At 38.9% G+C, this 13,287-nt stretch overlaps 1 protein-coding gene across 1 annotated transcript in view; it reads right to left on the bottom strand.

The window, feature by feature from the left end:
• srbd1 (S1 RNA binding domain 1) overlaps positions 1-13,287 on the bottom strand; it is a 123,104-nt gene that overhangs the window by 21,274 nt on the left and 88,543 nt on the right. Inside the window, exons 17-19 of the mRNA XM_034184608.1 lie at positions 10,351-10,457; positions 2,110-2,277; positions 465-614 (exon numbers count right to left, since the gene is read on the bottom strand). Of these exons, the coding sequence (XP_034040499.1) occupies positions 465-614; positions 2,110-2,277; positions 10,351-10,457 (425 nt within the window). The remainder of the gene's footprint in view (positions 1-464; positions 615-2,109; positions 2,278-10,350; positions 10,458-13,287) is intronic.

Raw genomic sequence — 13,287 nt, 5'->3', positions numbered from 1 at the left:
CAAAGTATCCTGATACACTGACAAATAGTTTAAAAATCCAACAGGAATGATCTGAAAAGTAACAAACCGAGATGATTCTACGTTAATCGCGAGATCGGCTCGTGCTGTTACGGAAGTTATAATGAACTGATTCAGTTCTGGCTCCATGACAGGAACAGACACAGGTCACTGAGGTAAGGAAGTCTAATTCATTGATCAGCAAATGACATGAGACACCTGTTGTCACGACAACACCACATCACAGTGTGCATGTGAAATACCTGGGGGAACTGGTTCACCGGAATTAATATAGAGATGAAATGTTAGAAGTGTGTTTGCTGAAATCAGCTAAAAATGACCATGCTTTATAATCTATTTCACAACTGTCTGTATCAGCAGATACTCACTATTAAAGGACTTGAACTGGACCAGGGGCAATAACTAACGAGTGTTTGTGGTGGTGTGTAACTAAGACAGTGCTGTACCTTTGTGCGACATGGTAAGATTCAGGGTGTATGCAGGTCTGGTCGAGTGGGTTAAATGATGCTGGAATGTTGACAGATGTTTTTCCCTTGCTCTTCTTGCCGACTGTTTTCTCTGGTACTGCAGGTGGAGGATGAGGTGAGAATCTGACACTGTTTAAGAAAAAAAAAAGACAGGCATCTGATAATGAAGAGTTCCTGGTCTTGGAAAGCCTTCACATAAAATTACAACTATTCACATGTATTAAATAGCATAAGCTTAAACAGTGCTTTATATATATATATATATATATATATATATATATATATATATATATATATATATATATATATATATATAAATTGTATCATGACACCATGACAGGTCAAATATTGCACAGAGGAAATAACCTTTTGCAGAAGAATCACAAGTTATTTAAAAAAAAAAAAAAAAAAAAAAAAAAAAAAAAAAAAGGAAATAGGAGACAGATTACATCAAGGATGACAATTTATACTTCTGAATAATTTGTTTTTTTTTTTTAAGTTTAAAGATACAACACAGATTACTTTCTGAAAATTAGTGGGAAAAGTGATTTAATAATGTAGGGTAATATGTACTGAATCATGATTGGTGCATCATGATACGTAGCGTATTGTGGAGCTACTGCATCGTTACACCCCGAGATAATAAATAGGCAAAATTCAGAAACACTGATATAAAAATTAAATTAATAATAATAACAATAATAATAATAAAAAATATTTTATTTAAAGCTTTCTTTAAACTCATGTCAGAGTGCTTAGGATTGTAGATGGCCATTTTTCATTGTCATTCTTTGGCGCTGTTCACACTTACACAGATATTTTGGAAAACATAGCTTTTTCTACATGTTTGCCCTTTTGTCTACATGCAAACTGTGTTTAAAGTAATTGAAAATGGAGCTGTTGTAAAACTACTTCCAGAATGAAGATTTTCAGAAACTCTCAGTGTTGGCATTGTTTTTGTCTTTTTTTTTGGTCAACATGGTTATACAGGTATGGTGATATCACTGCCTGTCGATTTATTATGCTGTACTTGACAATGTTTTTTGTGTTCTTGTGTAGAAGCGATTTTTTTAAGAGTGGTTGTATGAATGAGAACTTTTATTTTTATTTATTTATTTATTTAACAAAGGCAGTTAAATCCAACTTTTCCAAAATACTCGTGTATGTGTGTGGACGTAGCCTTTAAAAGCTGCATAATCACTATTTGGTGTATTTTTTGTCCATTTTTTTCTTTTTCATTAAAGAAACTAATCACTTATCAATGCACAAACAGTAACTGCAAACAAAACAACTGTTCTCTTTCTTGTTGCACTGCTGGGTATAAGACACACAACGATGACTGTTCAATTATCAAATGATTCTAAAAATCTGATTAAATACAACCTAATTTTCTCATAAAATACAGGCATCCCCAAACAGAAATTAAAAAAATTTATTTTTAATCACTTGAAAGAAATGTCTAGTCATTTTAAATGTGAACAGTAGTCACACATTGCTCTCATTTCTAAATATTAGAGTTTTACCATATTTTCATTATTTTTGAAAAGGTTTTACACCTGTTAAATTTAACTAAAACTGATCACACACTCTTACGTTCTATTGATTTGGTCATATAGATGTTTACCTATGTAGAGTTTGTGGGTTGATTCTGATGAAGCCGGCACACTGCTGGTAGGTCTTGGGCCCCATGCCTTTAACCAGTTTGAGTTGTTCCCTGTTGATGAAGGGCCCATTCTGCTCTCTCCACTCAGCAATAGTTTTTGCTCTGCCAGCATTCAGACCAGCTACATGTCTACAAGAGAACACAAAATGAGAGAATGTCTTAAGTAAACATATATTTAATTAATTAATTTTGAGATGTTTGTTGGGAGTCTGTTGGACTTGGAGCAACATAAGTTGCTAACAGAGAAAGAGGAGTTCCAAGCATCTTCTAAAGAGAAAAATCTGTATCGGAGTACCATGTCCAGCTGTGCTACTCAGTGACTCATAGTAAATCCACAACAAAACTTTGGAATGAATTTATGTCACTATCAACAAGAATTTAATTTCATCATAAATTGTTAGATCCATGAGAGGTGATTTAGGTCTACAAACTAGCCTCATCAGTATCTGTGGTCACACTGAAATCACCCGTGAGCAGAGGAGCATCAAACAGTGAAGCTTCAAGTAAATAGTCACCCTCAACAAGATATCATTCATCGCATTCAGAGCATACACTGAGACAACAGACAAGACTCATAAGATATTCATTGTTGACAGGCGTGATAACTAATACCATCAGAAGAAGTCAGTTCGACACAGCCATAGACACTCCCTTGGTATGGCGTACCAAGGGAGTGTCTATGTTACTTTTACAGGCTCACTCAACAGCAGTAGAAGATGGCCATCATCCAGAAAAAGGATGTGCCACCCAAAGTTCAGACCTGGGTGCCACTGTGTAACAGGACCATTGCTGCTCTCCAGTACTTCTTTTTCATGGGTAAGGATCCAAACACCATTCCCAATGGTCTTCATAATGCGTGTCACCTTCCAATGGAAGGCAGCAACAAAGCTACTCACACGGAGTACATACAGATGTATCCAAAGGTTTGGGCACCCTTGATAATTTTCACGATTTTCCTTTATAAATCATTGGTTGTCTGGATCAGAAATTTAATTTAAATATATCATATAGCAGATGAACACACTAATATTTGAGAAGTGAAATTAAGTTTCTAGTATTCACAGAACGTGTGCAATCATTATTTAAACAACATTAGGCAGGTGCATAAATTTGGGCACCCTTGTCATTTTATTGATTTGAATACATTTAGCACTAATTATTGGAACACAAAATTGGTTTAGTAAGCTCACTGACCCTTGATCTCCTTACACAGGTGAATCCAATCATGAGAAAGGGTATTTAAGGTGGCCATTTGCAAATGTTTCTCCTCTTTGCATCTCTTCTAATGAGTGGCAACACAGGACCCTCTAAACACCTCTCAAATGACTTGAAAACAAAGATTGTTCAACATCATGGTTTAGGAGAAGGATACAAAGACCTATCTCAGAGATTTCAGCTGTCAGTTTCCACTGTGACGAACATAGTGAGGAAATGGAAGACCACAGGCACAGTACTAGTTAAGGCCCGAAGTGGCAGGCCAAGAAAAATCTCAAGTAAGCTGAAATGAAGGATGGTGAGAACCATCCTAGCCAACCCACAGACCTGCTCCAAAGACCTACAACAAGATGCAGCTGCAGATAGTGTCTCTGTGCATCGTTCAACTATACAGCACACTTTGCACAAAGAGATGGTGGATGAGAGAGTAATGCAGAGGAAGCCTTTTCTGCATACACGCCACAAACAGAGTCACCTGAGGTATCGTAAAGCACATTTGGACAAGCCAACTTCATTTTGAAATAAGGTGCTGTGGACTGATGAAACTAGAATTGAGTTATTTGGACATAAAAAGGGGTGGTATGCATGGCTGAAAAAGAACACAGCATTCCAAGAAAAACACCTTCATTAAAATTTGGAGGTGGTTCCATCATGCTGTGGGGCTGTATGGCCAGTGCAGGTACTGGGAATCATGTTAAAGCTGAGGGTCACATGGATTCCAGTTGGCATCGATTAATAGTCTCTGGTCCCCTCCCCTCCCGGGGTACTGATGAGGCGTTTAGCAGGCTGACATCATTAAATAGGTGGCTGGCACAGTTTTGTCAATGGCAAGGCTTTAGCTTTATTGATAACTGGCCTTCGTTCTGGAGCCGCTGTGGCCTGCTGAGGCTGGACGGCCTCCACCCTACTGGGAAAGGCGCCGCCATCTTGTCTGTGAACATAGATAGAGCTCTACAGGGAGGATAACATTAGGAATCTACAGCAGGCCACGGAGAAGGTGATTAGAGACCCTGCAAGGCTTATGACAAATGTGGATGTGGAATCCATTAGCTTAGTGGGGAAATTAGTGCAGAAAATCCACTATGGTGATAGTGCAGTTTATCTGCCAGGGAGGGAAATTCAACAAGTTGAGACTGTGGCCTGCTGCCGCAGACGTGTCCATAAAAATCATAGAGGGATATGCTTTGCAAACTTAATACCCATGACTATATTGAATCATGTTGAAATTGAGGATGGCCCAGTGGTTGTTCCAGTAATAGCAAAGATTTCGTGTCTGCTATCTACAACGCGCATGGAATGTCTCAAACCTAAACCTACTTCTAGGCATCTTATATATGCTACTCTGGAACCACCCTTAAACCCAAACAGTTCAACTGTCAACCCCACTGAGGTCCTTAGACTGGGTCACATTAACATAAGATCACTGTCCTCAAAATCATTGTTGATTAATGATTTAATTACTGATCATCAATTAGATATGATTGAGTTATGTGAAACCTGGCTTAAACCTACAGCTGTCCTCCCCTTGAAGCCTGCCCATCAGCATATACATTTAGTCACGTCCCTCGTGATGCGAAGCAAGGCGGGGTGTTGCTCTTATTTATAAATCTAGGTTTAGCTTATTAGCTGTTGGGGGTCACAAATATAACTCGTTTGAGCATCTGATTCTCCGCTCCGCTCAGGATATTACGCATTGCCAAGGTCAGAAGAATAAAAATCAGCCGTATTACTTTGTCACTGTATATAGGCCTCCTATATACAGTATATTCATATTCTGAATTCTTAGATGAATTTGGTGCATTCATCTCTAACTTGTCAACTAGTGCAGATAACATTCTGATCATTGGTGACTTTAACGTTCATATAAATAAGCCTTCTGATCCCCTCTGCAAATCATTTATGGAAATTGTGGATGCATTAGGATTTCGGCAATGCATTCGGGATTCGACGCACATTAGTGGAAATACCCTGGATCTGGTTCTCGCACGTGGTATTGCTGTCACGAATATTGACATCATGCCTCTGTGGTCTCTGATCACTCATTTATTAAGTTTACAGTTTTGCTGCCGTGTTTAGTGGAACAACAACCTTATTTATCACTGCAGCGATGCATCAACTCCTGAACTAAGACTGAGCTAGAAACTAGACTGCCTGATGTCTTAGCCTCACTTTTGACAAATACCCAGTCAGTAGACAGACTTGTGGACAGTTTAAACTCAGTGCTCAAAACGACACTCGACATGATTGCACCACCTGTGTTGAAACCGCACTCCCCCAAATCGCAGTCACCTTGGTTCAGTGATTACCTGCATGACCTCAAGCATAAAGCAAGAGGTCTAGAACGGAAATGGCGTCGTTCAAAATTAGAAGTATTCCACCTTGCGTGGCGTGATGCTATCTTAGACTATAAGCATGCATTATTGACTACAAAGCTGACCTATTGATCAACAAAAACAAGCATAACTCAAAGTTCTTGTTCAACACGGTGGCAACACTTATTCATGGACAACCACCTGTAGCTCGCTCTCCTTTTGCAGCACAAGATTTCCTAGATTACTTTGAGAAGAAAACAGATGACATTAGGTTGAACATATCCCAGCATGCCTTAACCCAGCCACTACACCCTGCTATTGAGGTGGGCACCACTACTGAGGTATTACCTAGATTTACAGAATTTGATAGTATCTCTCTAGACATGCTGACGAAACTCGTAATGTCAACAAAAAGCACAACCTGTTTATTTGATCCAATACCAACAAAACTGTTTAAGGACCTGTGGCCCACTCTTGGGCCGATTGTGCTGGAAATTATTAATCTTTCTTTAACTTCTGGATCTGTTCCTAAACGTTTCAAATCTGCAGTGATTAAACGATTACTTAAGAAACCTAATCTGGACCCTATTGTATTGAAAAACTATTGGCCAAATCAAATCTATCAAATCAAATCTATCATTTTGCTCTAAAATTCTGGAAAAAGTGGTGTCACGACAGCTCGTAGACTATCTTACTGAGAATAATCTCTTTGAGCCACTGCAGTCTGCTTTTAGAAAATATCGTTCCACAGAGATGGCTCTCACTAAAGTGGTGAATGATCTTCTGCTTACAATGGACTCAGACACCACTACGGTTCTGCTGCTGTTAGATCTCAGTGCTGCATTTGATACAGTGGATCATCATATTCTACTTGCTAGGCTGGAAAATCATTTTGGGATTACTGGGAGTGCCCTTGCATGGCTGACGTCATACTTGACCAGTCATTCTCACTGTGTTTTGTACAGTAACACTACCTCTAACCTTAGTGACATGAAATTTGGGGTTCCTCAGGGGTCTGTCTTAGGTCCCCTGCTTTTCTCCCTTTATATAGCACCCCTTGGGTACATATTGCGGCATTTTGGGATTACCTTTCACTACTATGCAGATGATACTCAGTTATATATGCCGATAACTGCTGGTAATCTTGTTCACATAAAATCCTTAGAAGATTGCCTTGCAGCAGTGAGAAGTTGGATTTCTAGAAACTTCCTACTTTTAAACTCTGAAAAGACTGAAATTATGGTTCTTGGTCCAGTGAGACATCGGCATCAATTTGACCAGTTAACACTCAGCCTAGGCTCGTGTGTCATACATCACACTGACAAAGTGAGGAACTTTGGGGTAATTTTTGATCCTTCGTTGTCCTTTGGCCTCCATATTCAAAATATTACTAGGACTGCTTTCTTCCACCTGCGAAATATAGCGAAGATTCGTCCCATCCTGTCTATGGCTGATGCTGAGACCCTGATCCATGCGTTCATCTCTTCTAGATTGGCCTACTGCAATGTTCTATTTTCTGGTTTACCACAGTCTAGCATTAGGGCTCTCCAATTGGTTCAAAATGCTGCTGCCAGACTTTTGACTCGAAGCAGAAAGTTTGACCACATTACACCCATTTTGGCGTCAGTTCACTGGCTTCCTGTCCCAGTGAGATCAGATTTTAAGGTTCTGCTACTAACCTATAAAATTATTCATGGACTGGCACCTCCCTACCTAGCTGACCTAATTAAACCTTATGTACCGGCCCGGGCTTTACGTTCTCAGGGTGCAGGACTACTTTGTGTCCCTAGGGTGAATAAGAAGTCTGCGGGTCACAGCGCTTTCTCTTATCATGCCTCTGTTCTGTGGAATGGTCTCCCTGCATCAATAAAACAGCTTCTGTGGAGACTTTCAAGTCCAGACTTAAGACGCACTTATTTTCCCTTTCATATGGCTAGCATACTGGTACAGTTTTGTTTTACGCTTTTTACTCTTTACTCTTTTAATTCCTGTGCACAAACAGCAATTCTTGTGTATTCGTCCGTGAATTGTTCTGTCTATTATTTCTGTCATTTATGTTTGTAGCATGGCCCAAGCAGAGGGTCACCCCTTTGAGTCTGGTCTGCTTGAGGTTTCTTCCTCAGAGGGAGTTTTTCCTTACCACTGTTGCTCTGGGGGTTGGTAAGGTTAGACCTTACCTGTGTGAAGCACCTTGATGCAACTCTGTTGTGAATTGGCGCTATATATAGGAAAAAAATCTTTCAACAAGACAACAACCCTATACACTGCTCATAATCTACTAAGGCATTCATGCAGAGGAACAAGTGGTACAGCGTCCTGGAATGAGCATCTCAGTCCCCAGACCTGAATATTATCGAAAATCTGTGGTGTGAGTTTAAGTGGGCTGTCCATTCTTGGAAACCAACAAACCTAAGATGTTTTGTAAAGAAGAATGGCCCAAAATACCTTCAACCAGAATCCAGACTCTCACTGGAAGCTATAGGAAGCATTTAGAGGCTGTTATTTCTGCAAAAGGAGGATCTACTACATATTGATGTATTTTTTCTGTTGGGGTGCCCAAATTTATGCACCTGCCTAATTTTGTTTAAGGAAACTTCATTTCACTTCTCAAATATCACTGTTTGTCTGCTATATGATATATTTAACTGAAATTTTTGATCCAGACAACCAATGATTTATAAAGGAAAATCATGAAAATTATCAGGGGTGCCTAAACTTTTGCATACAACTGTAAACAATACTGTCTAAGTGATGGGTGCAAAATATAGCCAGAATTGCTCAGTTAGTGATAAAAACACAAAACCTGACATAAGTATTCTCCAAAGTATATTGATAATTTTCAGGGGTGGAGATCTTGAATCGTTGAAAGGTTCCGTATAAACAGTTGCTAGGAAACATATCTACTCTAACAACGAGCTAATAAAACCTAGCTACTCCATTAAAAAAGGGTGGTTCTAGGTTACAGAGCATCAAAACCTTCTGTAGACGTGTTTTAAAGGCAAACTGCTGCCATCAGAATACAAAAAGTTGTTTGTTGCGAGGCAACAGATAATATATACATAGAGAAAGTTCAGGGATTGTCACATGTACCGCTAGAAGTGCAGGAAACAGTGCACTTTAAATTCACTCGTACACACTTGCAGACTCTACAACTGCTCCTACAACCCCTGGCAAAAATTATGGAATCACTGGTCTCAGAGGATGTTCATTCAGCAATTTTGTAGAAAAAAAAGCAGATCACAGACATGACACAAAACTAAAGTCATTTCAAATGGCAACTTTCTGGCTTTAAGAAACACTATAAGAAATCAGGAAAAAAAAATTGTGGCAGTCAGTAATGGTTACTTTTTTAGACCAAGCAGAGGGAAAAAATATGGAATCACTCAATTCTGAGGAATAAATTATGGAATCACCCCAAAGTTGTCTCCACTGTTCTGGGCAAGTCAAGCAGGAGTTGGCAAAATTGACAATATTGCATGGTAGGCCACCCCCAGTAGTGTCCACCTTGTAACACTGCTCTGCAAATATAGTTGGAAAATATGATGCTTAGCAATTAGTGCTAGGTCATTAACAGATTACTTGGGCTCCTCCTCTGAAAAAGTTTAGAATGATCTGGTGAATGTATGCGGCAATTTATTGCTTTTATCATCATGTGTCCTTTTTAATTTTTTTTGTTGTTTTTTGTTTTTGCACGTATCACCTAGACTAAGAGATCTTCTTTTCCAGTGTGGAATTTGCAAGTTGTTTTAGAGTGGCAATCAAGCCACCATCTCCAGAATGGAATTATCTGCATACTTGAGGACCTATGGTCCTGGATCCAGTTTAACATTGTGCCAAGGACACACGGAAAACAGAAATATTGTTTGAAAATGAAACAGCTACAGTGCTCGAATGTTACTATGTCTACATTTGGAGCAGATTGTGCAGACAGACCTTTTCTATACATGAGAAGGGAAAACACTCACGAGAGACCCACATAAGCCAATATTTAGCGAGCATGTATATTTGTCCAGTTTTGGCCAATTGAGGACCAGAGGTGATTTGAAACTCAATTAGCTCTGCTCCGTTAATGTCCACACAGTGACTTATTCACTCTCAAACACACTGCTATGTCAACACTCTACATAATACTTCAGTCATCAACACGTCTGTGTGTTTTTCTGTGTGTGACGCGTAACTTCTGGCAGAAACGGAAAAAAGCTCACTTGCAGAGCAGACAGGTAAACAGATGACCTGATGCCTGCCCTGCAGCTAACGCCAGCTTGTTTCATACTGTGTGTCTACTTCAACTGTGGATTTATAAAATGCATGTGTGCAACAGCAAGCATGCATGTATTTGGTTGCATGCTTCTCTACATACTTATGTCTACATAAAAGCGTGTGTGCTTAATCTCCACAGCAGTGGTCCTCGTCAGCCTAGAAAGCGAGATCAGAGAGTGAAGTATTAGTCTAAACAGAGTGCTGGGAGGTTGGCTGCCTGTTTGTGTGTGTAAAGGTGTGGATGTACACACGCATGTACACAAGTGTGAATCAATCTTTGCCATGTTGTGACTATTAGGGGAAAATATGCCAAAGGTCTGGGTCATACTGCAGCCCTACGACACCATATATACTGTAAGTGTGCATATGCAGTTCTAATATGTGCACAATATGTGTAGTTCTGCGTGCCTGATACCTCATTAGATGCTCGGAACAGATGTTGATATCCACACCGACAAAGCTCACACACTCCTGCACGACCCCATCCAGCGCCGCCTTCAGAGCTCCAGTTGACATATCGTGCTAGAAATAAATTCATCATCACGTCTACATTTAAAATTTCAGTAATTAAAAAACCAACAAACAAATAAAAAACAATCCATTGTAGACATTTCAAGCAGTTCAAATACTTGGAATCATGAGTTTACATAAAGCAATTAAAACAAAACCATCTAACAAGCTGGGTGATGGAAATCTGTTTAGCTTTTTCTCCATGATGTGAGCATCCATCAGCAATTCCCAAAAAAAGACACAGAGATTTTTTTTTTAGAATCAGGTCAAGTTAGTAATGAAGATAGGGAACCTGTTTTGACACCAGATGTAAAACCCAAGTTGTGCAGAGTGCGCATTCCATTTTGGGTACTGGATTTTATATCAGGTTTTTGGATGGTGTAATGTGCAAATGGTTTCTGGTGATGGATATCAATAGGACCGACCACACTTCATTAGGGATCGGTATCGAGAACTGGTTCTTTTCGAGAATCGTTAAGGAATGATTCGATCCACCAACATCAATTAACGTAAAGAAACGGCCACTCTGAAGGACTGATAAGGAATCATAAAGAAATGATTCGATCCACAAACATCAATAGCTTTTTTGCTTAACGATTCCCTTATCAGTCCTTCAGAGTGGCCGTTGTTTTTGAGGGTGTTTTTGAGGGGAAATGATTATTTCTTTATGTTGATTTGAGACCCTGCAGCGGGTCTGAAATCAACAGCTTCTGCAGCATGGCTCTGCTTGAAGCTTGAAGCAATGATGCAGTGCTCTGACCCGCTGCTTCGTTGGTTCTCTGCTTCGCAGCTTTTCAGAAGCAGCAAGTCCGCTTCTTAGCCCCTCTCAAAGCCATTTAAAAATGTCAATCATGAGTCACATTTGTGCGGATTAAAGTCACTAACTGGGACTCCTGTCTTGTTGTGAGCAAGAAATGAGTATCATTCTCCGTTCCGTTTACATAGCTCCAAACGCTGCACCACTCTCTGCCAAGTCTGCCAAGTTAGAGTCCGGTCGGAATTAATAACTTCAAAACAAATCACCATTTTAAATGAAATGATAAGTCTTTCCAAACGTAACACAGACAACAAACTACAACAGACTAAAACTTTTTTCCTCCCAAAATGAGACATCCTGCGTTCTTTATGACATGTTGACTTGCAGCGCAGCCGTTTGCAAGAGCTCAGCTCAGAGTCTATGGAGTTACATTTGAGTCTGAAAGGAAATGCTTTTGAGGAAAAACTACAGATTTTTTTTTAAATTTCTATTTATGTTCAGAGATCAAGGATCCAGTGACCAATTTCATATTTATTTACTCAACATGCCCACACATGTACAAGTGCTGCTGTGATTTAGAGGATGCAGGTGCAGTAATAATGATAAGTACATTAGGTGTAAGCTGGAGAGGACTCTTAAGCTGAGCTTTGCTCCAGGTGTAGGACAGCGCTCTATTTGAGAAAGATGTACTACATAACAAAACAGTAGAAACTTGAAGCCTTTTAACACCCAGAAATTGACTGAAAGAACTGTCAATAAATGAGTGGACACAAGACTGTGTTTCCTCGTGGTCACTGAAGCCGATCTTGTACAGATCTACATGTTGATTCAGCACAGGTTTTAGCACAGATGCCCTTCTTGGCTCAACTATAGATGTACTTGGAAAATGGTCTTGAAATAAGACCTTCTGTTGGGAAGTTAGACCAGTACCACAAAGACAACCGTTATAAGTAAATTATTAATATTTTTAAAAAGCTGATTAACTTATTTTACATCAATTATGTTTGTGATCAAAGCTATAAAATTTACATATATTAAGTTACAATCAATTTAGCAAAACAATGATTTTTCACTGATAAGACAAATTTCAGTAAACTTTTCAGTAAAAAGTTTTAAACTGTCCCTTACATTGTTATTAACTAATTATTTTTGAAACAGAATCACTGAATAAACATTAATTCATATTTTATTGGGTCTTCTAAAGGCAACAATGCTTCTTTTCTTTTACTTTCATATTGATGGATTCTTGTCATCCTCCTAAAACAGATGCACACACGAAGGGAAACTGACTGACAATGTACAAGAGAAAAAAGTAGAGTAAAAAGGAGATGAGGACAACTAGATGGAAAACGATCTGACAGAGTAACAAATGAATTTTCTGTCTGACAAAATCATTTTTGCCTCTAAAACAGTGTTATTAGAGTAGCTCTATTCTGATAAAGATTCTGCAAATTAACTCTTCAGTCATTAAACAGGATACATTTGTAAATATGACTGGAATATTGTTTCCCAAAAAAATTGACAGCTAACGTATGTACTAGTGCCCCGCAGCCACTTAAATATTAAAATTCACTATTTGATATGGATGCACATTTCTGAACTGTCCAATAGGTGCCAGTGTTCACCAGGTGGCAGCACAGCATATGATATCTTCCTTTTTTTGCTGACTTTGGAACAAAGCTAGAAATGCGCATTTTTCAAAGGTTTCAAAATGTTTTGAAACAGTCTTTGGAGTTAGTAATTACTCATTTGCAATACTGACAAAAGGTTTTGGTGCCATCCCCAGCCACACATTCTTCTGATTCATTCAATTCCTGTTTTACTTTTCTGTTCTGTTGCATATTTCAACCCCGTACTGTGATGTTTTCCTTGGAACAATTATCAAAATGTGGTGGTTTTCAACATTTCAAAATATTTCTGAGCAGTGTTTTTTCTTTTCCATCACAAAAATACCTTACCAACAAAAAGATTTAGGTCCTTTCAAAGCTACAATTTCTCAATTCTTAAATTCTGATTTCACTTTCCCATTGTTGTGGATTTTGTTCCATATTTGCCAATGTAGTAGGCATCCTGCTTCTCCCTACA

The sequence above is a fragment of the Thalassophryne amazonica genome, chromosome 13 (assembly GCF_902500255.1).
Source record: "Thalassophryne amazonica chromosome 13, fThaAma1.1, whole genome shotgun sequence".
In the NCBI taxonomy this organism is placed as follows: domain Eukaryota; kingdom Metazoa; phylum Chordata; class Actinopteri; order Batrachoidiformes; family Batrachoididae; genus Thalassophryne; species Thalassophryne amazonica.
This window is presented reverse-complemented; position numbering and strand designations above follow the sequence as displayed.